The following is a 21,967-nucleotide window of genomic DNA, read 5'->3' as shown; positions in this document are numbered from 1 at the left end:
AGGACAGAACCAGGACACCGTCAGAACCACACACACACACGCTAGGAGACCACCTGACTGAAGGACAGAACCAGAACACCGTCAGAACCACACACACACAGGAGACCACCTGACTGAAGGACAGAACGAGGACAACGTCAGAACCACACGCACACAGGAGACCACCTGACTGAAGGACAGAACGAGGACACCGTCAGAACCACACACACACACTAGGAGACCACCTGACAGATTTTTTTTAATAAATATTTAAACCATTAAAGTGATTATTATAAACACCAACAATAGGGATTAAGAATCTGTCAATATATTTGGTTCCAAATTGTAGTAGCCCCACTAAAACCCCCAAACAAGCATCAAATAAGTGGGCAATGTAATTAGGAATAAATTATATGATACAGGCACATTTGAATCTGCTTATGACGCAATTACCATCAATGATACGATTTTAGTTACTTTAATCTATACTGTTATGTTTTTTTATCAACTTTAATCAGCTGAAATTAAATAATTCGACAATGGCGTCATTTCTGCGCTGATAAGGAACCAGCTTGCCGATAGCTCTATTCAACCGTTGTTTTGGACGTGTAGCTGTGTAGCGCACTGATTTGAAACTCAAAAGGCATGGGTTTAACGTTGTTGAAAAATAATGCACTCCCTTGAGAAGGCAATGACCGATCAGAATCCGTTATTCAACAACACTGTGGTATAATTACAAATAAATCCCACAAGCCGATATATAAAACACCCGCATTACAGATGTTACAACCCAAGGTCATATCTAATAAAACATACTTTAGAGAGCACATGTTTTGTGTTAGGTGGCCACTAGACAGCATAGCAGAACATCAGTGGGACATTACTGCCAGACTCTCTAAACACAAAGAGTCACAAGGAAGCAGCCGACAGGGAATTACTTCCTCCTCCTGCCCTACTAGAGGTTCCACAGTCTCTGGTAATCTCCCTTCTGACGCTAACTGGGGCCGCTGAGACGGCCATGAGGGCTCCCAGCCAGCCTTCCGCTGAGCTGCAGGTTAAAAGAGGGAGACACCACTGGGTTTGTGGGAAGTGTTTACCACCGTATCCCGGGTCCAACCGTTAGCAGATGTTAGTGGCCGAGGAGAAGCGTGCAAAACGAGAATAGGCCTCCACTCAGAGCTGCTGGGTAATATAAAGTCAGTTGGCGGAAGGCATGTCAAGACTTTGGAATGAAGACGTTTCAGTCTTTAGACATATAATTTTCAATAATTCGAATTAGTTTAGAATGGTACATCGTTCTGTTTAGAGCCCGATTGCTTATTTGGTTCTCATTTTATGTTTTTCATCCTATTACAGACTCTTTAAAATTTTGTTCTTTACAGATTGTTCACAAACTATTGTCTGACTTAGTGTGTACAACTTGTAGTCATGTGGAAAAAAAGCAAAACTAAAAAATGTTATCCCTGGTTGAACAGGGAATCAGAATAGATAGCCTACGGTTGGGAACTCCTGCTAATAGACCACTTTCGTTTCTGTTCGTGTGATGTCTGGGCTTATAAATTGGCGCTAATGTAATTGTTCATATTTTCAAAAGTTCCCTAAGCACTTTCATTTTTCTCCTATGCAGTCTAGCTTTATAATAATAATAATTTTGACTTTACAAAAGTTCAGAATTTCCTTTGAGCTGAAGTAAATGCAAGGCTTTATTTGCTGATAACTGATGTGTCCCAAATGTGGGCGTCAATCATGAATTAAGTCATTTGTCAGACTATCCCAGCCTGTGTTTTCCAAATGTTTTTGCAGTTGTTTTCCAGCTTTGCTTAGTGTCGCTCTCTGTCCATGTGGTCGCATGGGTTTTTGGCTTGTATCTGCTCAGAAAATAAAAAAGCTTCTGCTTGTACCAACGGCTACTGGCTCGGCAACAACGCCTGTCCACCGCAGATTGCTGGAGGAGCCAATTCGAGTTGAGAAACAGTTGGAAAATAGGACGATGTGGAACGCTACCCTTGTCACTGAACTTCAGGTTCCTGTTGCAGCCTGAGCCAACTCAAATCTGAGTTGTGCGTTGGCTGTAAACCATATCAGCTTATTTTCTGAGCAATGCGAACAGTTGAGATTTGGACTGCTTATATGGCTCTCTATATCTGACCACTATCCAACAGAACAGACCAACGATTAGATATTATACTAAATGATTGGTGTTAGAGGCTGAATGCCTGAGAGTTAGTACTTTGTAAGGCTTAGGCTACTAACTGAGTGGAATTTGTTAGGGTTAGGCTAACTACCGACAGCCATATGTTTAACTTAGGCTAACTACCTGACGGGGATATGTTAGGCTTAGACTAACTACCTGACGGGGATATGTTAGGCTTAGGCTAACGACCGACAGTGACATAGGCTAACTGCCTGACAGTGAGAGCTATGTTTAGCTGAAGCTAACTTCCTGTCAGTTAGCACAATAGGCCTAAGCTATTGCCTGGCAGTATGTACAATGTTTAGCTGAAACTAGATGGCTGACAGTAAAGCTAAATACAATTCAGAGAGAGAACTGCCCTGTTTGGGAGAGTTGTTAGTAATGAGAGAGTGAAGGAGCAAGAGAGTGTGAGAGAGGGAGAACAGACCGTTTCTTAATTAGTTCAGAGATGAGAGTATGTGAACCGCAGAGGGTTTGAGTTTGATTCCTTCGTGGTCTCGTTTGAGGGACTTTGCGTTGGGCAGTAAAAAAAAAAGTTATTTAAGAACCTCAGGAGGAAGCCAGACAGAAATTACCCTTCGTTAGGAAAGGTGGGCTTTCTTATTAGCCAAGCCACATCTGAGCGCCTGCAACTCGGCCAGGAACACACAAACCGAAACACGTTAATTGGCAACAATTGTGGCGTGGGGGGGGGGGGGCTGGGAGCTTTTGTGCTGATTTCCGATGTAAGAGCTAAAATTCAAAACATACTGGGCGTGTTTAATGTGAAACTAAATATATATTGTCTGTTAAGCAATCAGCGGCTGTACTGCTAAAATTCAAATTGTTTGAAAAATTATTAGTGTCGGTTTTTGCCGAATATATTTAGCTGTGAATGTATTTTTAGACGGATGCAAATGTAATGTACTCGCACGTGTATCACTGTTTGTTTCTAAGCATCTCCAATTCTCATTGAGAAAATGGTGCAATTTACACGTAAATATTTTATTTCTGCAATTATCTTTGTAGACTCAAGAAACCAAGATAAATATATCTTAGATCTAATCGATTTTCAGATTTCGATTTCTCAGACGCTCCATGGTTGCTTCCACCCCTCCACCCACGGTCCATGCGCACCCTGTCAGACAGAGACCCACCTGGGGGTGTTGATCCAGAGGATGCCCACGTGGCAGAAGTACACACACTCCTTGTCCCTGGGGTTCTCACACGAGCACCGCTTCTCCCTCCGGTGAGCCTTGTGGACGAGCTGCGTCGGGAGGCCCTCCTCCGCTGTGGGGCCCGGTTTTGAGCTAGGATAGGCTGCAGATATAAAGAGAATATACAGAATCTGAGTTTTCAGCTTTCAAACTCTTCTTCTGTGCATCCAACATGTCCTCAACATGTTGTTCAGCATTGCTTGACACAGACCTCAGATCGGTGAGTTAGGGCTAGCTGTGTGTTCCTGTAGTAGCTCTGGTTAGGGCTAGCCGTGTGTTCCTGTAGTAGAGTGGTTAGGGCTAGCTGTGTGTTCCTGTAGTAGCTCTTGTTAGGGCTAGCTGTGTGTTCCTGTAGTGGAGTGGTTAGGGCTAGCTGTGTGTTCCTGTAGTAGCTCTTGTTAGGGCTAGCTGTGTGTTCCTGTAGTAGCTCTTTTTAGGGCTCGCTGTGTGTTCCTGTAGAGGAGTGGTTAGGGCTAGCTGTGTGTTCCTGTAGTGGACAGAGGTGTCAAAAGTATTCACATTCATTACTCAAGTAGAAGTATAGATACTAGCGTTTAAAGATACTTCTGTAGAAGTTGAAGTATCAAATCAAGCTTTTTACTTAAGTAAAAGTATAAAAGTACTGGTTTCAAAACTACTTAAAGTATTAAAGTAAAAGTAATGCAAGGGGGGAAAAATGCCATTAAGGACAAAAGCTTAGGCCGTGCCACAGGGGCCTATAGAATTACAATCATCTTTTTTTGCCAAGTATGCCCACACATACAAGGAATTTGGTCTCTGCATTTATCCCATCCGTGAATTAGTGACACACACACACAGCACACCTCTATAGCACATTGCCCCACTTCCCCCAAAAAAACATTTTTCTAAAGGCCATCTAATGACTATAAAACCATTTCAAAAAATTCTTCCAGGTACGGCCAGTGATGTAGAAGGGTTGGCTGGTCTTCTTGGATACCAACCTCCTCACTGGTGCTTGGTTGGGACATTTCGCTCATCTACGTCTGCTATTTCGTAGCTGGAATGTGCCGCGATTTATGTCATGTCAGAGAATGTACGGGCTCTGGTCATGCGCAGGTGCCATGGATCGCGTATAAACCAATAGGGTGTCAGAATGGTATATGTTTCTATTCTCATCCAACCAATCAAATTCACTCTATCCGATGGCGCGAATAATCTGGATAGGTTTTTTTGTTTGTATTTTTTTGAACACCGGCAGAATAAAAACAAGCCGAAATTAAATAGGAGTAACGAGGCCATTTTTAAAAAGTGAGGAGTAGAAAGTACAGATAAGTGCATGAAAATGTAAGAAGTAGAAGTAAAAAGTAGGCTGAAAAATAATTACTCCAGTAAAGTATAGATACCGAAAATTTCTACTTAAGTAAGTTAACGAAGTATTTGTACTTTGTTACTTGACACCTCTGGTAGTGGAGTGGTTAGGGCTAGCTGTGTGTTCCTGTAGAGGAGTGGTTAGGGCTAGCTGTGTGTTCCTGTAGTAGCTCTGGTTAGGGCTAGCTGTGTGTTCCTGTAGTGGAGTGGTTAGGGCTAGCTGTGTGTTCCTGTAGTAGCTCTTGTTAGGGTGAGCTGTGTGTTCCTGTAGAGGAGTGGTTAGGGCTAGCTGTGTGTTCCTGTAGTAGCTCTTGTTAGGGTGAGCTGTGTGTTCCTGTAGAGGAGTGGTTAGGGCTAGCTGTGTGTTCCTGTAGTAGCTCTTGTTAGGGTGAGCTGTGTGTTCCTGTAGAGGAGTGGTTAGGGCTAGCTGTGTGTTCCTGTAGTGGAGTGGTTAGGGCTAGCTGTGTGTTCCTGTAGAGGAGTGGTTAGGGCTAGCTGTGTGTTCCTGTAGTGGAGTGGTTAGGGTGAGCTGTGTGTTCCTGTAGTAGCTCTGGTTAGGGTGAGATGTGTGTTCCTGTAGTGGAGTGGTTAGGGTGAGCTGTGTGTTCCTGTAGTAGCTCTGGTTAGGGTGAGATGTGTGTTCCTGTAGTGGAGTGGTTAGGGTGAGCTGTGTGTTCCTGTAGTAGCTCTGGTTAGGGCTAGCTGTGTGTTCCTGTAGTGGAGTGGTTAGGGCTAGCTGTGTGTTCCTGTAGTGGAGTGGTTAGGGTTAGCTGTGTGTTCCTGTAGAGGCTCTGGGTTAGGTTTAGCTATGCGGGATAGATGATTCATGTATGGATGAAGTCAGCTGGAGTTGAGAGTGTAATGGATACCATGAAAACAACATACATTCCATGTGTTGATGTGCACCATTAAGTTTATGTTTTTTTTAACAAAGCATATATTATAAGGCGGGGTCCTCAGGAGATGTTGAACAGCTCAAACCATAAATAACCATCAGACCTGAGTTAATAGTCTAAAACCCATAGAGGATATGAGAAGGGCAGTTTTTAGTACTACTCCTGCTGCACATGCTATGATACAATATGTGACATTACATCAGGTCAGGCTTTAAACATCTGCTTGTACTTTCCCTAGAACCTATGTCTGGCCAGCACCTGGATGTACATACACACACACACACACACACACACACACACACACACACACACACACACACACACACACACACACACACACACACACACACACACACACACACACACACACACCCTCACAGACACACACATTTACAGACACACACACACACAAATAAACATACACGCACACATGCACGCACACACACGCACACACACGCGTACACACACACACACACAGGCAGACACACACACACACACACACACACACACACACACACACACACACACAAGCACACAAGCACACACACACACACACACACACACACACACACACACACACACACACACACACACACACACACACACACACACACACACACACACACACACACACACACACACACACACACACAGGCTTTGTTCAAGCCTCCCAGGCGCAGAATAAACACGAGAGATACCCACAGAGGTTTGTCCTGAAGGTCAAAACGTTTAAGAGGCTCCTGGGCGAGGTGAGGTTGTCCAGCAAAGCTCTAGTTGACGACAGCTGTCTGTCTGCCGTTGGATTGGAGATTCATTTGTGATACACCCAATCGGAATGAGCCAGAGATGTTTTCCGATAAACACTCCTCATTCATCTCAATGAACTAGCTCCTCCATCTCCAAATCCTTTAGGGTAGCCGTGAGGTGACCGAGAATATGTGGCAGATGGATTAGTTATGCCTTGAGAGGTTCAGTTCCGTTCTATTCTACATACGGTACTAAGCCAAGTCATCATCCGACCGGCCAAAACCAACTCTCTGAACTGATGTACTTCTGAGTTCATTTTGGATAGAATGTTGTTTTCATAAAATCCCCCAAGTCTAAGGTAACGTGTAATGAAATAATTGTATTTAAAATACGGGCAGCTATTGAATAACAACCATGCCGTGTTGACAGTATGTAATTAAATTTGCATAGTTCTACAGCCTAAAAACTCTGGCTCTGCTTGTGGTGTGACTTTGAAGGAAAACAGTACAGTATGTGTGACCACACTGTAGGTGTAAATAAACACGTGTCTGTGTGTGTGTTTGACCACTCTTCTATTAGTGTGTGTGTGTGTGTGTGTGTGTGTGTGTGTGTGTGTGTGTGTGTGTGTGTGTGTGTGTGTGTGTGTGTGTGTGTGTTTGCATCTAAAACCACAGCACATGCTTCCGTTGGGGGGGCTTTACAAGTTGTCATGAAAGCGGGAACCACCACACACACACACACACACACACACACACACACACACACACACACACACACACACACACACACACACACACACACACACACACACACACACACACACACACACACACACACACACACACACACAAAAATAGAGCAATTTAACCAAGTTGCCACTTACCCAGCCAGGAAGTGGAAGAACCCTGTCATTAATAGACATAATAAATAGGGAGTACAGTTACCTGTACTGTAAACAATACCAAGACCTGCGTGTCAATATTTACCCAGTGGTGCTCTGAAATCTATGGGTAGGGTACTGTATCAGCATCATTACAATACGGGTTACAGGAACCGTGACATGTATGGAACATGGTTAAGTCAAAGAAGATCTCATAGTTCCCCTAAGAGATGCATCCATTTCCTCCAGTATCACGTTTAACCTAGCAGATTTCAGTTACAAATGTTTTTTCATAGATGTGTATTTGTCTGCTTTCTGTCCTCATAATTATCCCAACAGGCCCTAACTCATTCCCCTCCTCTCCACCCCTTGAAGGAGCAGTCCCTCCTGGGTGTTCCTCCACCTTGCTTCCTTCATTTCCCACTGGGATTCAGGGAGTTTCTCATTCCCGTTTCGGGATATACCGTTAAGGGATATCGTTAATTCGTCAACGCCAATTAGAAGTCTATTACGGTGGCTGCCGCGGCGGACGTGGCCCGTGGGTTCAGCCAAGGAAAACGTAAAAAAACACTATTGGCATTTGATTTGGAGGGATAGGGGATATAGGGTGAAACCAGGAGGTAGAAACTGTTCACAGCGATTGGCTAACTCCTAGTGTGCTGGGAGAATCCTAGTAGACAATGAAGAAAGAGACAAATAGCTTAGAAAGGTGTGTTTGGCACAAATGTTATTCTGTGGAAATTGTTGTGGAATAGTATTCTCAAACAGTTTCACAACGCAAACCTCACCCTGCAAAGAAGAGCACAAAACCTTGTATCTATGTATTTGTTGCTATAAAGATGCATGCATCTGAAGAATAGGTTGAGGAACATTTGGTTGAAGGGCAGGTTAGGTCTTGCAGTAGTCTCCTAGAGATGGCCCTGGTTAAACACCTGGTTATGGTTAAACACCTGCTAAAAAACTGTGTGCTGGAGTGAGTGAGGGCTAGCTCTTGATGTTTTGTGCAATCTGTCAACGCTCTGGTTCTTTTGGAAAGATGCTCTTTTGTTATTGTCTTGTCTATCTTGCCTACAGCTCGGACATGCTAGGTTTCAAGCCCTATGACCTGCCCGATGCGAAAAGGCTAAGGACCGAGAGAGGAGGAGGAGGAGGAGGAGGAGGAGGAGGAGGAGGAGGAGGAGGAGGAAGAGAGAGAGAGAGAGAGAGAGAGAGAGAGAGAGAGAGAGAGAGAGAGAGAGAGAGAGAGAGAGAGAGAGAGAGAGAGAGAGAGAGAGAGAGAGAGAGAGAGAGAGAAGAAAGAAAGAAAGAGAGAGAACAGGATGGACAGAGAGAGAGAGATAGAGAGAGAAAGAGAGAGAGAAGAGAGAGAGAGAGAGAGAGAGAGAGAGAGAGATTCTTCTTCTATTATCATTCTGCTGTAATTTCCGGAGACCACCTTGGTCTGGGTTTACAAACCTGGACCCTGTTCATCCCTGCCCAAAGTGGAACATGGTGGAAACGGTGCTGTCACGGTGATCGTGTATCTGAGCTGGAAGGGTTTAGTTATGTTGTTTTATCACAGAGATAGCATGGAACCTGCCACCTCAGCTCTGGCACTGACCACTTGTTTTGACTACTGGACAGTGTGTGTGTGTGTGTGTGTGTGTGTGTGTGTGTGTGTGTGTGTGTGTGTGTGTGTGTGTGTGTGTGTGTGTGTGTGTGTGTGTGTGTGTGTGTGTGTGTGTGTGTGTGTGTGTGTGTGTGTGTGAGTGTGTGCATTTGTGTGTTGGATTGCGCTCCACCGACTTTAAATCCAGACCGCTGTCTAGAATAATGCCCGGTCAAATGTTTTAATTTCTTGGCTTGTTATGAGAAGAAATGCTTGTTGCACGGCACCGCATCAGACAACATACAGAGACGGACTGGCCCCATGGCCCCTGATGGGTCTGTGTGCCTTGGCTCTGAGCCCCTGCCTTGGTTAAGTTAGAATAACCCTTAGAAAACCAAGCAATCCCATAAGGCCTGGATTCCAGCATAACGGTGTGCACTTCTACCACAGGGAAAATTATTAAAATCCTGAGCTGGGGATGTTGTGTCCTGAGCAGCTATTGTTGAATCACGATGGAAGCAATTCCAGTAGATAATGTACTCTCAACACCATCGGGATGGGAAAACATTACTCCAGCTGAAGCGCTACTACTATTGTATGTTGTTACAATCAGAGGTTGATTTATTTCACATGAAAGAGTCACATTCTCACCACCGCTTTTAAAATAATACGGAGGGATCTGGTGGATTTGAGCTCTTCACCATAGCATTAGTATCAGTTGTCAATCTAAATGTAGGGAATGTAGTAGGAATCAAGGCTGGCACTCCAGACTTATAGGAGGCCGACGTTCCAGCTACACTGGGTGACCGCTTCACTTTTACAACTGCTTCAATTATAATAACATGGACCTGGTTAAACACCTGCAAAAAAACGATGTGCTGGAGGAGTGAGGGCTAGCTCTTGATGTTTTGTGCAATCTGTCAACGCTTTGGTTCTTTTGGAAAGAAGCTCTTTTGTTATTGCCTTGTCTATCTTGCCTACGGCTCGGACATGCTAGGTATCAAGCCCCATGACCTGCCCGATGGGAAAAGGCTAAGGACCGAGAGAGAGAGAGAGAGAAAGAAAGAAAGAAAGAAAGAAAGAAAGAAAGAAAGAAAGAAAGAAAGAAAGAAAGAAAGAAAGAAAGAAAGAAAGAAAGAAAGAAAGAAAGAAAGAAAGAAAGAAAGAAAGAAAGAAAGAAAGAGAGAGAGAGAGAGAGAGAGAGAGAGAGAGAGAGAGAGAGAGAGAGAGAATCCAAATGAGACGCATATGTAACCAAAGGGAGGGGGTCCAACATTGATAAGATTGTATGGATTGGACAGTCCTTATTGTCCCTTGAGGTGCAATTTGGTTTGCAAATGGATGATGAACGGAGAAGGAAACCGAGGGGGGAAAGTCTGACAGGGTGGAGCAGAAAGGCTGCTGAAAACATGGAAGGTCAAAACCAAAAGAACCACTGAGTTGAAACACATGAGCGATGAACAGACTAAATCAACACGCAGGTCTCAGGAGATGGGGAGCTGTATTAGTGGTGTAAGGAGCAGGAGTGTGAGGAGACTGAGAGACCTCGCAGAACAGTCCTTCCTCACGTCCTCACCTCACAGGAGTTGAACAAATTGATATGTCCATTCTCGACCTGTGATGATCTCTCAACCCTTCACTGAGTGAGATGTCCATGCTCGACCCGTGATGATCTCTCAACCCTTCACTGATTGAGATGTCCACGCTCGACCTGTGATGATCTCTCAACCCTTCACTGATTGAGATGTCCACGCTCGACCTGTGATGATCTCTCAACCCTTCACTGAGTGAGATGTCCATGCTCGACCTGTGATGATCTCTCAACCCTTCACTGATTGAGATGTCCACGCTCGACCTGTGATATCCTCGGCCAAGTCCGTCTACCGTGGGGTTTTACACAGGATTGTTCCACAAGGCCCTGAGAACAGCCCCAAGAGTTATAGTTTGGTGACGTTATCTATCTTTCAAACAATGCAACATTTTGACAGAGAGAAAATTTACTAATGTTGCTTTCCCTATGACAATATTCTCAATTGAAATTTTTTGGACATCACCTTATGGATTATTGATGTCACGTTATACTTGGAGCCCCGCCCCCTTATCTTGGGAACCAGACAAATCGTATCTTCAAATTAGGTCTGGCCCTCCCATACAAAAAGATTTCTGCCGGGTACAAGATAGTCCGACAAATCAGAACCGTTCATCTAATATGAGGCGCGATAAATACGACGGCTTCCGCTGATGTAGAATCGTCGAAGGCAGTATTAAACCAACTGGACGGTATATTATTACTAAAGAAGATTTTTTTTTATATGATTGGTTGTAGGCCTGGAAAATTGCACCCCTTGGAAAATGAAAATGAACGGAGTGGATCCAGACATTGCAATTGGTCGGGTTATGCCAGGCTACTAAATACTGCCCCCCACCCCCCTAGTCACATTAAGGTCGGAGCGAACAGGGCGCAACGAAGGTCTGTGGAAAAATGAACTTAAATTGTTCGTTACCGATACTCTTGCCAATGACCATGTCAACTCCCATCACAATGATCTTGGGGTCGACAGGATTCTTGTTTTGGGTTTTAATCTTGTTATGCCGCGTTTCCACTGCAGGGTGCGGTACGGTTCGGTTCGCCTCAGTCCGGTAGGGAGGGGCCAGTATAGCCCAGCTTGGTTCCGAGGTCGCGTTTCCACCGCCGACAGTACCCTTTATGGTAGGCCGGATGTCGATCGCCGCGGCAGCTAAGTAAAGTTCGTAAACAACGTCTTCCTCCCCAAGAATGCAGAGGAACGTCTCCACCTCCTTGTTCGCCCAAGCAAGCGTTTTACGCGACATGTTCATTGTAAAGAATAATACCTCGAGGCTACTGTTGGTTTGTTTTTATCCCCACGTCGCCCGGAAGTGACAATTCTGTCGACCAATCAACGGAGGGGATGTGTAGCTCGAATTTTCCGGCACCCTTTCAGGTGTCTCAGTACCCCAACGGAGGAGTACTGAAGACGAGGGCAAAACGAGTATGGCTCAGTCCGGGTCACGCCCACTTTTGGCGGTGTAAACGCAATCCGTACCGCACCTTTGCGAACCGAGCCGTACCGCACCCTGCAGTGGAAACGCGCCATTAGGTTTTCTATTTTCTGATGCCTATTCCCATTCTCAACATGTGAAGTATAACATTGAAATCATTGTTTTTCTTGATATTCAAGTTATGCAAAGTTATGCAGCAAACACAGAAGAGTTTTGCATTACGCTTGCCAACACTGGACATTGTTCCCAACATCATCCAACAGCTTGGCAACCATGTCCATATTTATGGGTTTTCAGGCTGAACTATCCGGAAGTTCGGAAATAAAGTGAACAACAATGGCGTCCTCCGTATCGCGTTCGAAAATAAGGGGTTTCTGAAATGCAATGGGCCACCTTTACAGCAGTTCAATCCACAAAGTTATGTAAAGTCAAGGCTTGCCTAGGGAGGAAAATCTGCAGATGAAACAGCATGTGATGCTCCTCATCATTCAAGCAAAGCTGACCCCAAGACCTGTAGGACCCTTTTTTAAGTAGGTTAATTGTCTTATAATATTTATTCTGTACACAATCTTTTTAATTGTTTTTAATCAAGATTGACATTCAATATTTCTGTTAAAGCTACATTTTTTGTTTACTTATGTCTTTGGCTTTGAATATTTGTCAACTCTGCTGACGTGTTACACTAAAGTACAATGGTTGACAAGTTATGGTTTATTCATTTACCATTTATAGATTACCTCACTGAAATCATTACCAAATTCACAGATACAGTAATTTATTGTCTACCTCTGATCCCTTTCAGCCTCTCCCTGCAAAGGCAAGGTAAGATGCGGATGAAACAGCAGCCCCAGAACCTGAATTTAACCACAGAGCCTATGGTGCAATTTCTGTAAGTATGTGAACATCTTATTTCTGAAGTTTGTGCTTGCTGAATTTATGCTACTATCAAACAGACAATACAACCAAATCTTTTACTTCCACTGTTTCTTTAAAATAGCCAATGAGATTAATCTCACAACGCATTTTATATTTTGACTACATTGATTGCAAGCTGCATAGCTAACTACTCAAATTTTCTTTTTTGTCCAACACTGTCTTCTATCTGTGTCTGTCTCTGTTGTGTGCGTTCACAGGGAACATGGTGTGCCAGTTTGCCTCCTCTCATAGATGTGACACCTTGTTTTCATCGCTTCCACCAGAGTTCTAGATTTTAGGCCTGAAGAATTCAATGCACCACACACAAATCCTTGTGTAATTGGCACAAAGCATGGTGATGCGGGTTTGCTCACTAAAGCAAGTGTACTCCAATAATTGAAATGGTTGTCCCTTTGATTAGTTGCTGTTGAGAGGAGGCGTGTTTTTGTCAAGCATATTTTCATTTTATCTTGTTAACGCATAGATCTTAAAGCTAAATTAATCAATTTTTGGTCACTTTGGGGCACACAAACAACCAAACATTACAGATGCACAGCCCTGTCATTATAAATATTACGTTTATAATATTATAAACCCTTCCATTATTAATTCTTATGGCAGGCATGTTAGCTAACAATTGCTATATATCCATGATTTACATAATATCTGACATATTATATTTACTTACCTTTTATATCTGGACTGGTTTAGTTTACATCAATTCCTAGGATTTAAGGACATCCCAGCCTGAAAACTTTCATGACACTAAAGTGAGTGTACTCCAATAATTGAAATGGTTGTCCCTTTGATTAAATCGTTTTTGAAGCTCAGCATTACCTCTACCGCGTTGCTTATAAGTGAAGAAGGGAGTACCAGCACTTATTTTTTTCCACTCTAAGCACTGCTTTGCTACCTTACTTTGAAGACAAATAGGTTCAACAGCTCAGAGCGCACTTAGTTTGATTCTGACTCTGGGGAGTCCCACATTTGGTTTGAATCTATCTATGTCTATTTATTTGAGTTAGGTCAAGTTTAGTTGGGTTGAATTGATTGTTTGGTTGTTTATCTTTTGGAACTTTCTGAATTCAGGCAATAACTCAAAGTAATGAAACGTTCTAAAAAGGTAAACCTAACTTGTAATCAACAAATGTCATGTCACGCAAAGTGGAGAATGTGCGGATGTTATACTACTCAACAGTCTGTTAGTGGTGTTAACACAGTTAGTTCACACCACTTGTTAGAAAACGGCATGACTTTCTGACAGTCTGAGCAGCATTAGGGATGCTGCGTTAAGGATGGGTTTTTCACTGAACCTCACACGTTTGGAATCAAGGGAATTGGCCTTAAAATTTCTTTATTGAATAGGTTCTGCCTTCTCAAAAGCACAGGTTGTTTAGTTTACTATCGGATTTCAACTGAGGATCTTGGTGTGACCATCGAGGTCTCAGGGCTATAAACCAGGTTTATGTTACAATGAACTCCCCTCTGGGATCTAGAAGCCTCCTTTATCTTATAAGATCAACACACAGAGAGACATTTCCCCATGCTCAGGAGAATCTCCGGTGTTCTCCATGACAGTCACCTATTGGCCCCAAAGAACGTTGGAGGCTGACAATCCTGGCAGGAAAAGAAACATCTGGTTTTCTATACAAATATTTTCAATGTACACTTTGAATGTGCAGGTGTAGCTTCCTGTGGTTCCAGGTGTTTTGTTCATATGCAATGCATTCCCTACAGATGTGCAGATATTTCCTGGCATGCACAGACACTATGGAATGAGGTGGACTAGATCCAGACGCACATAACAATGTTGAAGTTTCAACAGAAATATGTTTGATTTGGAAATGCAGGTGCACAAAATACAGAGGCTCCTCGTGTGGCGGTGGAGCACAAATGTCTTAAATCAGGCAGGTAATCACTAGAGGGCATTTTACCAAGATCATCTTCCACATCCTAGGTGCAGATGATTACCAAATACTGGGAGATAAACTCGCAAAAAGCCAAATAACACAAATAGCCATCATTATCACCCTTATTTGAAGCTAAAACATTTTTAAAAAGCAATTTAGTTAGGTTTGACATCAAACATTAATACTTTAGTTAACATTGGTACATTCTTTGGATCATAATTGAATTATTCCTCTGTAATCCTTTCGCATAGACCACAACCAGGCCTCTGATCAAGGCATAGATTCCTGTTTGCTCTTGTCCGTACATCTCCCTATAGAGAGGTACCTTACACCCTCTCCCTCATCCTACATCTAGCCAACCCCCCCCCCCCCAACACACACACACACACACAAACACGCACACACACACAGACACACACAGACACACGCACACCCTCAACCCAATTGGGTCTTACCTTGGTGCTGTTGGATGAGAAACAGGGACAGAAAACAGCAGTACAGGGTGATTTCCATTCTCCTGTCCGTCCAGAGAGAGAAGGCAGCCTTAACTCCAGATGTCACTCAGTCCCCTCTTCTGAAGTGTTTCGCTGGGATGCCCACAGGGACGATAGTCCTCTCAAACACACTCAGCACACTGGGGAAGATCGCAGGGGCCTGCTGGGATGGTGGACATTTGAGGAGGCAGAAGAAGGTCCAGCCGATTCATACACCTCACCTCTTGACGGTTCCCATGGAAACACCTTCTCAGGTAAACCTCCCTGTGCATAGAGAGTTTTTGTCTGGACAGGGGAGCGAGTGTGAACAAGCCTCAGACAGGGAACCAAAAATGATCATCAATAAGACATCAGCATCATCGGCTCCTCTCCAGCCCGAAGTCCATCAGGTCTTCCTCAGCAGAAGCTACTGCTACCTCAAGAGACGGATGAGCTACAGCGTGGGGCGGAATGAGTGGTGGCAGGTTGAGACTGTCTGGCTGGCCGGCTGGCTGACTGGCACTGAGAGAGACGTAGCTTATGTATGTCGAATGGAACAGGAATGCACTCCAGGCAAGGAGAGGAGAGGGGGGGAGGAGGGGAGAGGGGGAGGAGGGAGGCGGTGTGTGTGGGGGGGGGAGAGAGGAAGGGGTGAGGAGGAGAGGTGGGGGTTGCTATAGCTGCGATACCAGACCTCCCAACAGTGCTGGATCTTTGTGGTGGTTGAAATCCTCCTTTTTCATGTCCTCTTGACTCTGTTCCTTCTGTTTTGTGCTCTCTCGATCTTTCTTTGATTCTCTCTCTGAGGCTACTCTGCTTTTTAGCCTCAGAGAGATTCTTGTTCTCTTTCGTTCTGTTCTCTCTCTCTTTCTCTATGTCCTGCTCTGTCCCCAACTCTCCCATTCCCCATCACACTCTTTCCCTCTGGCTTGCTTTTCTGAGATTATTTTGCCTTGTTTCCAGCTTGTTGAACAGCGTAATGTAGGTTCTCTCTTACTGTCTTTCTCTCACTCTTTCTCCCTCCAACACATTCAGATGTGTGTGTGTGTGTGTGTGTGTGTGTGTGTGTGTGTGTGTGTGTGTGTGTGTGCATGCGAGCGCCCGTGTGTGTTTGTGTGTGCGAGTGTGTGCGAGTGTGTATGTGTGTGTGTGTGCATACATGTGTGGTATGCATGTGTGTGTGTGTGTGTGTGTGTGTGTGTGTGTGTGTGTGTGTGTGTGTGTGTGTGTGTGTGTGTGTGTGTGTGTGTGTGTGTGTGTGTGTGTGTGCATTGTCTGTGTGAGCCCACAAGGGAAAACATGTACGAATTTCTCTTACACTAAGTGCAGCTTGTTGTGTAGCAGAATTTCCCCTAAAACCATAAACAGTGGTTTTAAATAAAATAATGCTTAACTGTGTAAGTCAAAAAGCCACAGAGAAATATATTCATCCAACCACATCCCAACCCAATGGATGATTCAGAGGTCAAAAGAGAGGCTTCCCTAAAGTAAATCACTTTGTTCGAGCTCTGTTCTCCCCCATGTTTTCAAGTATTGTATTTCTGATTAAACTGGGTTGAGAAGGGTGTAAATCACATACACATATATTTACATTTTACATTGAGGGCATTTAGCAGACCCTTTCATCCAAAGCGACTTACAATAAGTACATCTGTCAGAAGAAGGAGAAACAACAATATACCGCAGTTGGAACAGTTCCAAGCACCCACAATCGCTAGGTTAACTCATTCCCCGTATACAACAAAGATAGCCAGGATAAGATGCTACAACATGCTAATTTATACTTCTAATAGTAGTATAGTTGTACATACAATGTATATCCTCCATGGCCGCCCGTTCTTGGTGATGGGGTTGGACCTTCCCTCCTCCTTACACCTTCACAACTGGTGTCGTGTCCAGAGGTACTGGGTGTCCGCATCCTACCTGTGGGCACCCTTGAGAAAGAGATCATGAGGTGTTTGATACTGTTGGACCTTTTGAAAAAAAGGTGATATGTTCAAACCCTTGGGAGTCTGACCTTCCCCTGCCGAGCAAGGCACTTCATAGACAACCACTTTTAACTGAACACAGAGGAGTCGTTTGAAGTGTGAATGTATGTGAGTATAGCAGTAAAGTTGGCCAAACATTACCATTAGTCGATACATTATAATTAGTCCCCTCAAATGAGGATAATGAAAGTCTAAACCCGTCTACAACGAGTGTTAAAAGATACTATTTTGGGTCAGATGGCCAAAATAGCTTGAATAAAAGATGACAGGGGAAGCCATGCAAAGTTAAGGCCTGTTCCTGTATTTGATCTCGTTCAGACCTTAACAACGGGTCCGTTGGTGGCTCCCAGGTTTACCCTTAATCCAGGAGAGACCCGCTCTGGTTGGTTGGTGCTTAATGTGACTGATGTTTCATCAAAGTGCCCCCCAAAACACACATCTGGGTCACAGATCTACTTCTGAAGGGTTTATGAGTTGGGTTTCCACCAAAACACATCGGGACTTCCCTTAACCTCATGGGAAGCCTACATAGCCTACATTAACAAGGCTGTTTCATAACACGTTTATACTAGCTTATTTTGGCGTAGCCTTGCATGGAACTATTGTCTCACTTATATTAGCAGAGAATAGGCAATGGCAGTGATGGGAGTATGTAGCGAGGCCCAAACAGAGTCGCAACGTGCTACACGGTACCACAGTGTCTTAGGAATGTGCGGAAGGCATCCACACGAGTCTGCGGCCGTCTGCGTGCGGCGGACACCCCCGTGCAGCCAACCCTGGGTGACAGTTTGGCTAATTAAAGGGCAGAGTAAAACTCCAAACGGCAGCCTGTTGGCTCGCAGGGGCCTGGTAGCCACTGAGAGCTGGGAAGGCGAGGGGAGGACGATGATGATGATGATGATGATGATGATGATGATGATGATGATGATGATGGAGGAGGGGCCGTGAGACAGGTCAAATGTGTTAAAAACACAAGGAGAGAGAGGGCTGGAGGGTACAGGGCAAGAGGAGGAGGCGTAAAAGATGAAAGAGTGGGGGATAGAGAATGGATAAATCTGCCACAGGTGTTTTTGTTATTAAAATGTCCCCGTGTGGTGCTGTCTTGAGAGCATAACTCAACAAAGTGAGGTCAGAGAAAGTAATTAAACCGCTTTAGCATGGACTCAAACCCAGACTTAAACATGACAACGTGAAACATGTCATGACATAAATCCCACGGTCATGACCCCGTGCACCTCGAGGACGCTGAGGTTGACAGAGACCTTCAGGTCCCTCGCTGTGTTCGTCGAGGTGACCTCTCCTGCTCAGTGGTGAGAACGGCCCAAAAGCGTCTGTACTCCCTGAGGACGCTCTATAGGTGTGTGTGGTGCCAAAACCCTCAGAGATTACAGGGGCACCACCGAAAGCATCCTCTCTGGCTGCATCACCGCTAGCTGCCTGGTGTGGCAGTTGCTCCACTGCTGACCATAACGCCTCGTGCCCACTGCCTCCGTCCGTTGAGTGATCCCCATTGACCTTGAATGGGTATAACAAATTCCGTTAATTAAAACAGAAACTCGTCACATTCTGTTGTTATTCTTTTATCGGGAAATCAATGTTAAACGCCAATAGGCTAAAGAGACACAACAGAAACACATACACCGCAATCATCTAATACATATTGTCTGTGTTCGATGTCATGCGTGTGTGGTTATTTATACAACAAATGAACAAACAATAATGATCCGTGATCAAGTCCAAAGTGAACCAGAGTCTCGCACGGCCGCAGTGTCGTGCGTGTGTGGTTATTTATACAACAAATGAACAAACAAGAATGATCCGTGATCAAGTCCAAAGTGAACCAGAGTCTCGCACGGCCGCAGTGTCGGCCGGTTTCCGCGATTGTCTTTACAATGCATCCAACAAAACAGTCTCTGATCGTAATCCAAATCAAAAACAGCAATCCATTGCGCAGAAAAAAACAGGAACAAAATTGCCGCTTCGCTCACCAGGGGCCTCATGTACTAAGACTTGCGTGGATTTCATACTGAAACTTGGCGTACGCCAAAACCCAGAAACTGTCTTACGCACAAATAAATTCAGATGTATCAAAGTGTGCGAACGCATGGATCCAAGCACGTTTCTTTTGTACATCTCGATCAACGTGGAATTGAGCGCACATGCCGAGGTGCCAAACTCCTCCCTGTCCACGCCCTCATTTAAATATGCAATTTCATTTAAATAGGCCTCTGGACCTGAGATTCACCTCTTAATCCGATCACCTGGCACCATGAACAGAGGCAAAAAACGAAACTTCACGGAGTCTGAGCTCGAGATTTTGCTCCACGAGGTAGAAATGCGCAAGCATATGCTATTGTAACCCTGTCAACAGGGATAAATGCAAAACAAAAGAGAAGTGAGTGGGAGTGTGTTTGCGAGGCCGTCAATGCAGTGGGGTCTCAGCAGCGCACACACTCTGAAATTAAAAAAAAGTGGTCAGACCTCAAGGTGGAGGTGAAGCGGAGGGTTTCTGCCCACCGCCGAAGCGTGACCGCAACAGGTGGGGGGACGGGAGTGGGGGAACTCTCCCCCTTCGATTTGAGAGTGGCCGCTTTGATCGGTGACACAGCTCTCACCGGAGTGGTGGGAGCCCATGAAGGGGACGCCGATCATCCCCAAGGTAAATATGCTGAAGTCATAAATGCTGTAATTATACTGGTCATACAATTGGCTGCTTGCAAGTTGCAATACACATAAGTCGTGCGTAAAGATGCCAGGATAATATTTATTTTTTTGAATAGACAAGCAAGGAGAGGGCACGGATTGCTCCGTCGGCCCCGGCGTCTCCAGCGCCCTTCGGATTTGACCATTTGCGATGTCCTCTAACAACGCTAACGCAGCCATTTTTACAACAATTTTCTTCATCCATTGCGCATGCTTTTATAGCCAGTTAGCCACCCATATAATTGCAAGGTGTGTTAATTGTTCATTAGTGTGTCTCTGATGTGCAAATCACTCGGAGTCATTGTTTTCACCTTTTTTCCCAGTTTCCCAGCGTCACCTCTAAGTGTCGCCAAAGGAACAATAGCTGTAGAAACGTGCGTACGACAGCTCTGGAGCTGGCGTGGGGACCGCACATTTTTACGGTCATTTCACGTTTTGTACATCTGAACGTGAGCGTGGAAAAGGACGTACGCCACGTTTTTGTGCGTACGCAACCTTGGTACATGAGGCCCCAGATCCCGAGCTGCGTAAATCCTTCCGAATTCTGGTAGGCTACTCCTATATAAGTCTCACTTTGTGGATCGGTCCAGAGAAAAGCAGTTGGTGGAAAGTATTAAATAAACATACATATAAACAAAAGATCGCTATAACAACTGGCATTTGCTGTCTAAGTCGTATTGATATATCTAACTTAGCTTGCCGCCACTTCCTCATTCAAACTCCCCCCGTGAGAAAAAACACACACCCCCGTTTTGTGCGTTCACCCACCTCTACAACCCAGGTGCGTACCTATTTAAAGGGATAGGCCTACACATAAGGAGGCTAAGTGATCGCTAAAAATACTGTCCCATACATATTTTAGTCAGTGGGATAATATACCGTAAACATAGCATATGGCCAGACAATGTATTATTTCCAGCTCTCATATGTCAACTGCCTATGAGCCTATCTGGCTCTTTTCCAGCCTCTATGTTTAATAACAGACACTGATTATTATGTGAACATCACATGGGGACGGACGCACAATGCATTGTGGATCCGTGCGCTCCGTCAAAAGGTTGAACGATTTTCAACTTTTTCGGCAGCGACGGATCCGTCATCCAATCGCGTATGCAAATTTAAGCACTGTGACACTACTCAGGGTCTGACGACCCTGGAAAGCTCCCCCATCCGTCAGCCACGCCTTTCCGACGCCCTTTGACGGACGGTGCAGTGGGCACGAGGCGTTAGGCAAATCCCATAAAGGGGGGGTGATCATAGCGCATCATCAGGCTATAGACCAGAGCCCAGCACGCTCTGGACCAGAGCCCCCCACCCCAGGCCCGGGACCCGGGCCCCGGGCCCCCCCAGGCTGTGGACCAGAGCCCCCCCAGGCTATAGACCAGAGCCCCCTCCCCCCCAGGCTGTAGACCAGAGCCCCCTCCCCCCCAGGCTGTGAACTCCACATTGCGGCCGGCTGGTAGATGTGTCCCAAGAATTTGAGTACGGACTACCTGACTCAGAAACATTCTTCCTCAGGTCATTAGGCCTCTCAATAATTTCACTCATTTATTATGTAGATTAATTAAACCTAAAGTCAAATATTTCAATTATTATGGCTTCCAACTCAGAATATCAGAAAAACAGAATATTATGCGAAAGTTCAGTATTGTAGACTCAAGGTGTGACACTCTAATGAACTAATTAACTCAAAGCACCTGCAAAGATTTCCTGAGCCTTTAAATGGATTACAGGACTCAGCCCTGAGTCGAGCAAAGGCCATTCAAAAAGAGGAAGCCTCAGTCCAGAAAGATCGGACTGAGGCAGGAGTCAGTGTATCAAGAGCCACAACACACAGACGTATCCAGGACATGGGCTACAACTGAGACATTCCCTGTGTCAAGCCACTCCTGGACCAGAGACAACGTCAGAAGTGACTTACCTTTGTTATGATCCAGCTCTGCGATCATAACATTTAAGGAAATCTCTCATGAGGGATTAAACAAATGATAGGTATTTTACTTGACAAACAGAACTCAATATCAAGATGTAACCACAAGATCATATAATGGAAGCTAGACCTAACTGGGCTCCCAACATAACACGGGAGCCAGGACCAAGCCAACATTGACTGCCTAGGTGGACAGCTTTATGCAATCCTGGAGACCA

The 21,967-nt window shown here is 44.8% G+C and overlaps 1 protein-coding gene across 1 annotated transcript in view; it reads right to left on the bottom strand.

Moving 5' to 3' along the window:
• Nucleotides 1-15,545, bottom strand: part of si:ch211-202p1.5 (uncharacterized protein LOC103909337 homolog) — a 17,215-nt gene extending 1,670 nt beyond the window's left edge. The window contains exons 1-2 of the mRNA XM_056581596.1: nt 15,111-15,545; nt 3,310-3,472 (exon numbers count right to left, since the gene is read on the bottom strand). Coding sequence (XP_056437571.1) covers nt 3,310-3,472; nt 15,111-15,168 — 221 coding nt within the window. The 5' untranslated portion in view covers nt 15,169-15,545. The remainder of the gene's footprint in view (nt 1-3,309; nt 3,473-15,110) is intronic.
• Nucleotides 15,546-21,967: the final 6,422 nt, after the last annotated feature.

The sequence above is a fragment of the Gadus chalcogrammus genome, chromosome 21 (assembly GCF_026213295.1).
Source record: "Gadus chalcogrammus isolate NIFS_2021 chromosome 21, NIFS_Gcha_1.0, whole genome shotgun sequence".
Taxonomy (NCBI): domain Eukaryota; kingdom Metazoa; phylum Chordata; class Actinopteri; order Gadiformes; family Gadidae; genus Gadus; species Gadus chalcogrammus.
Note: the sequence above shows the minus strand (reverse complement) of the source record. Positions and strands in the feature narration are given on the sequence as shown.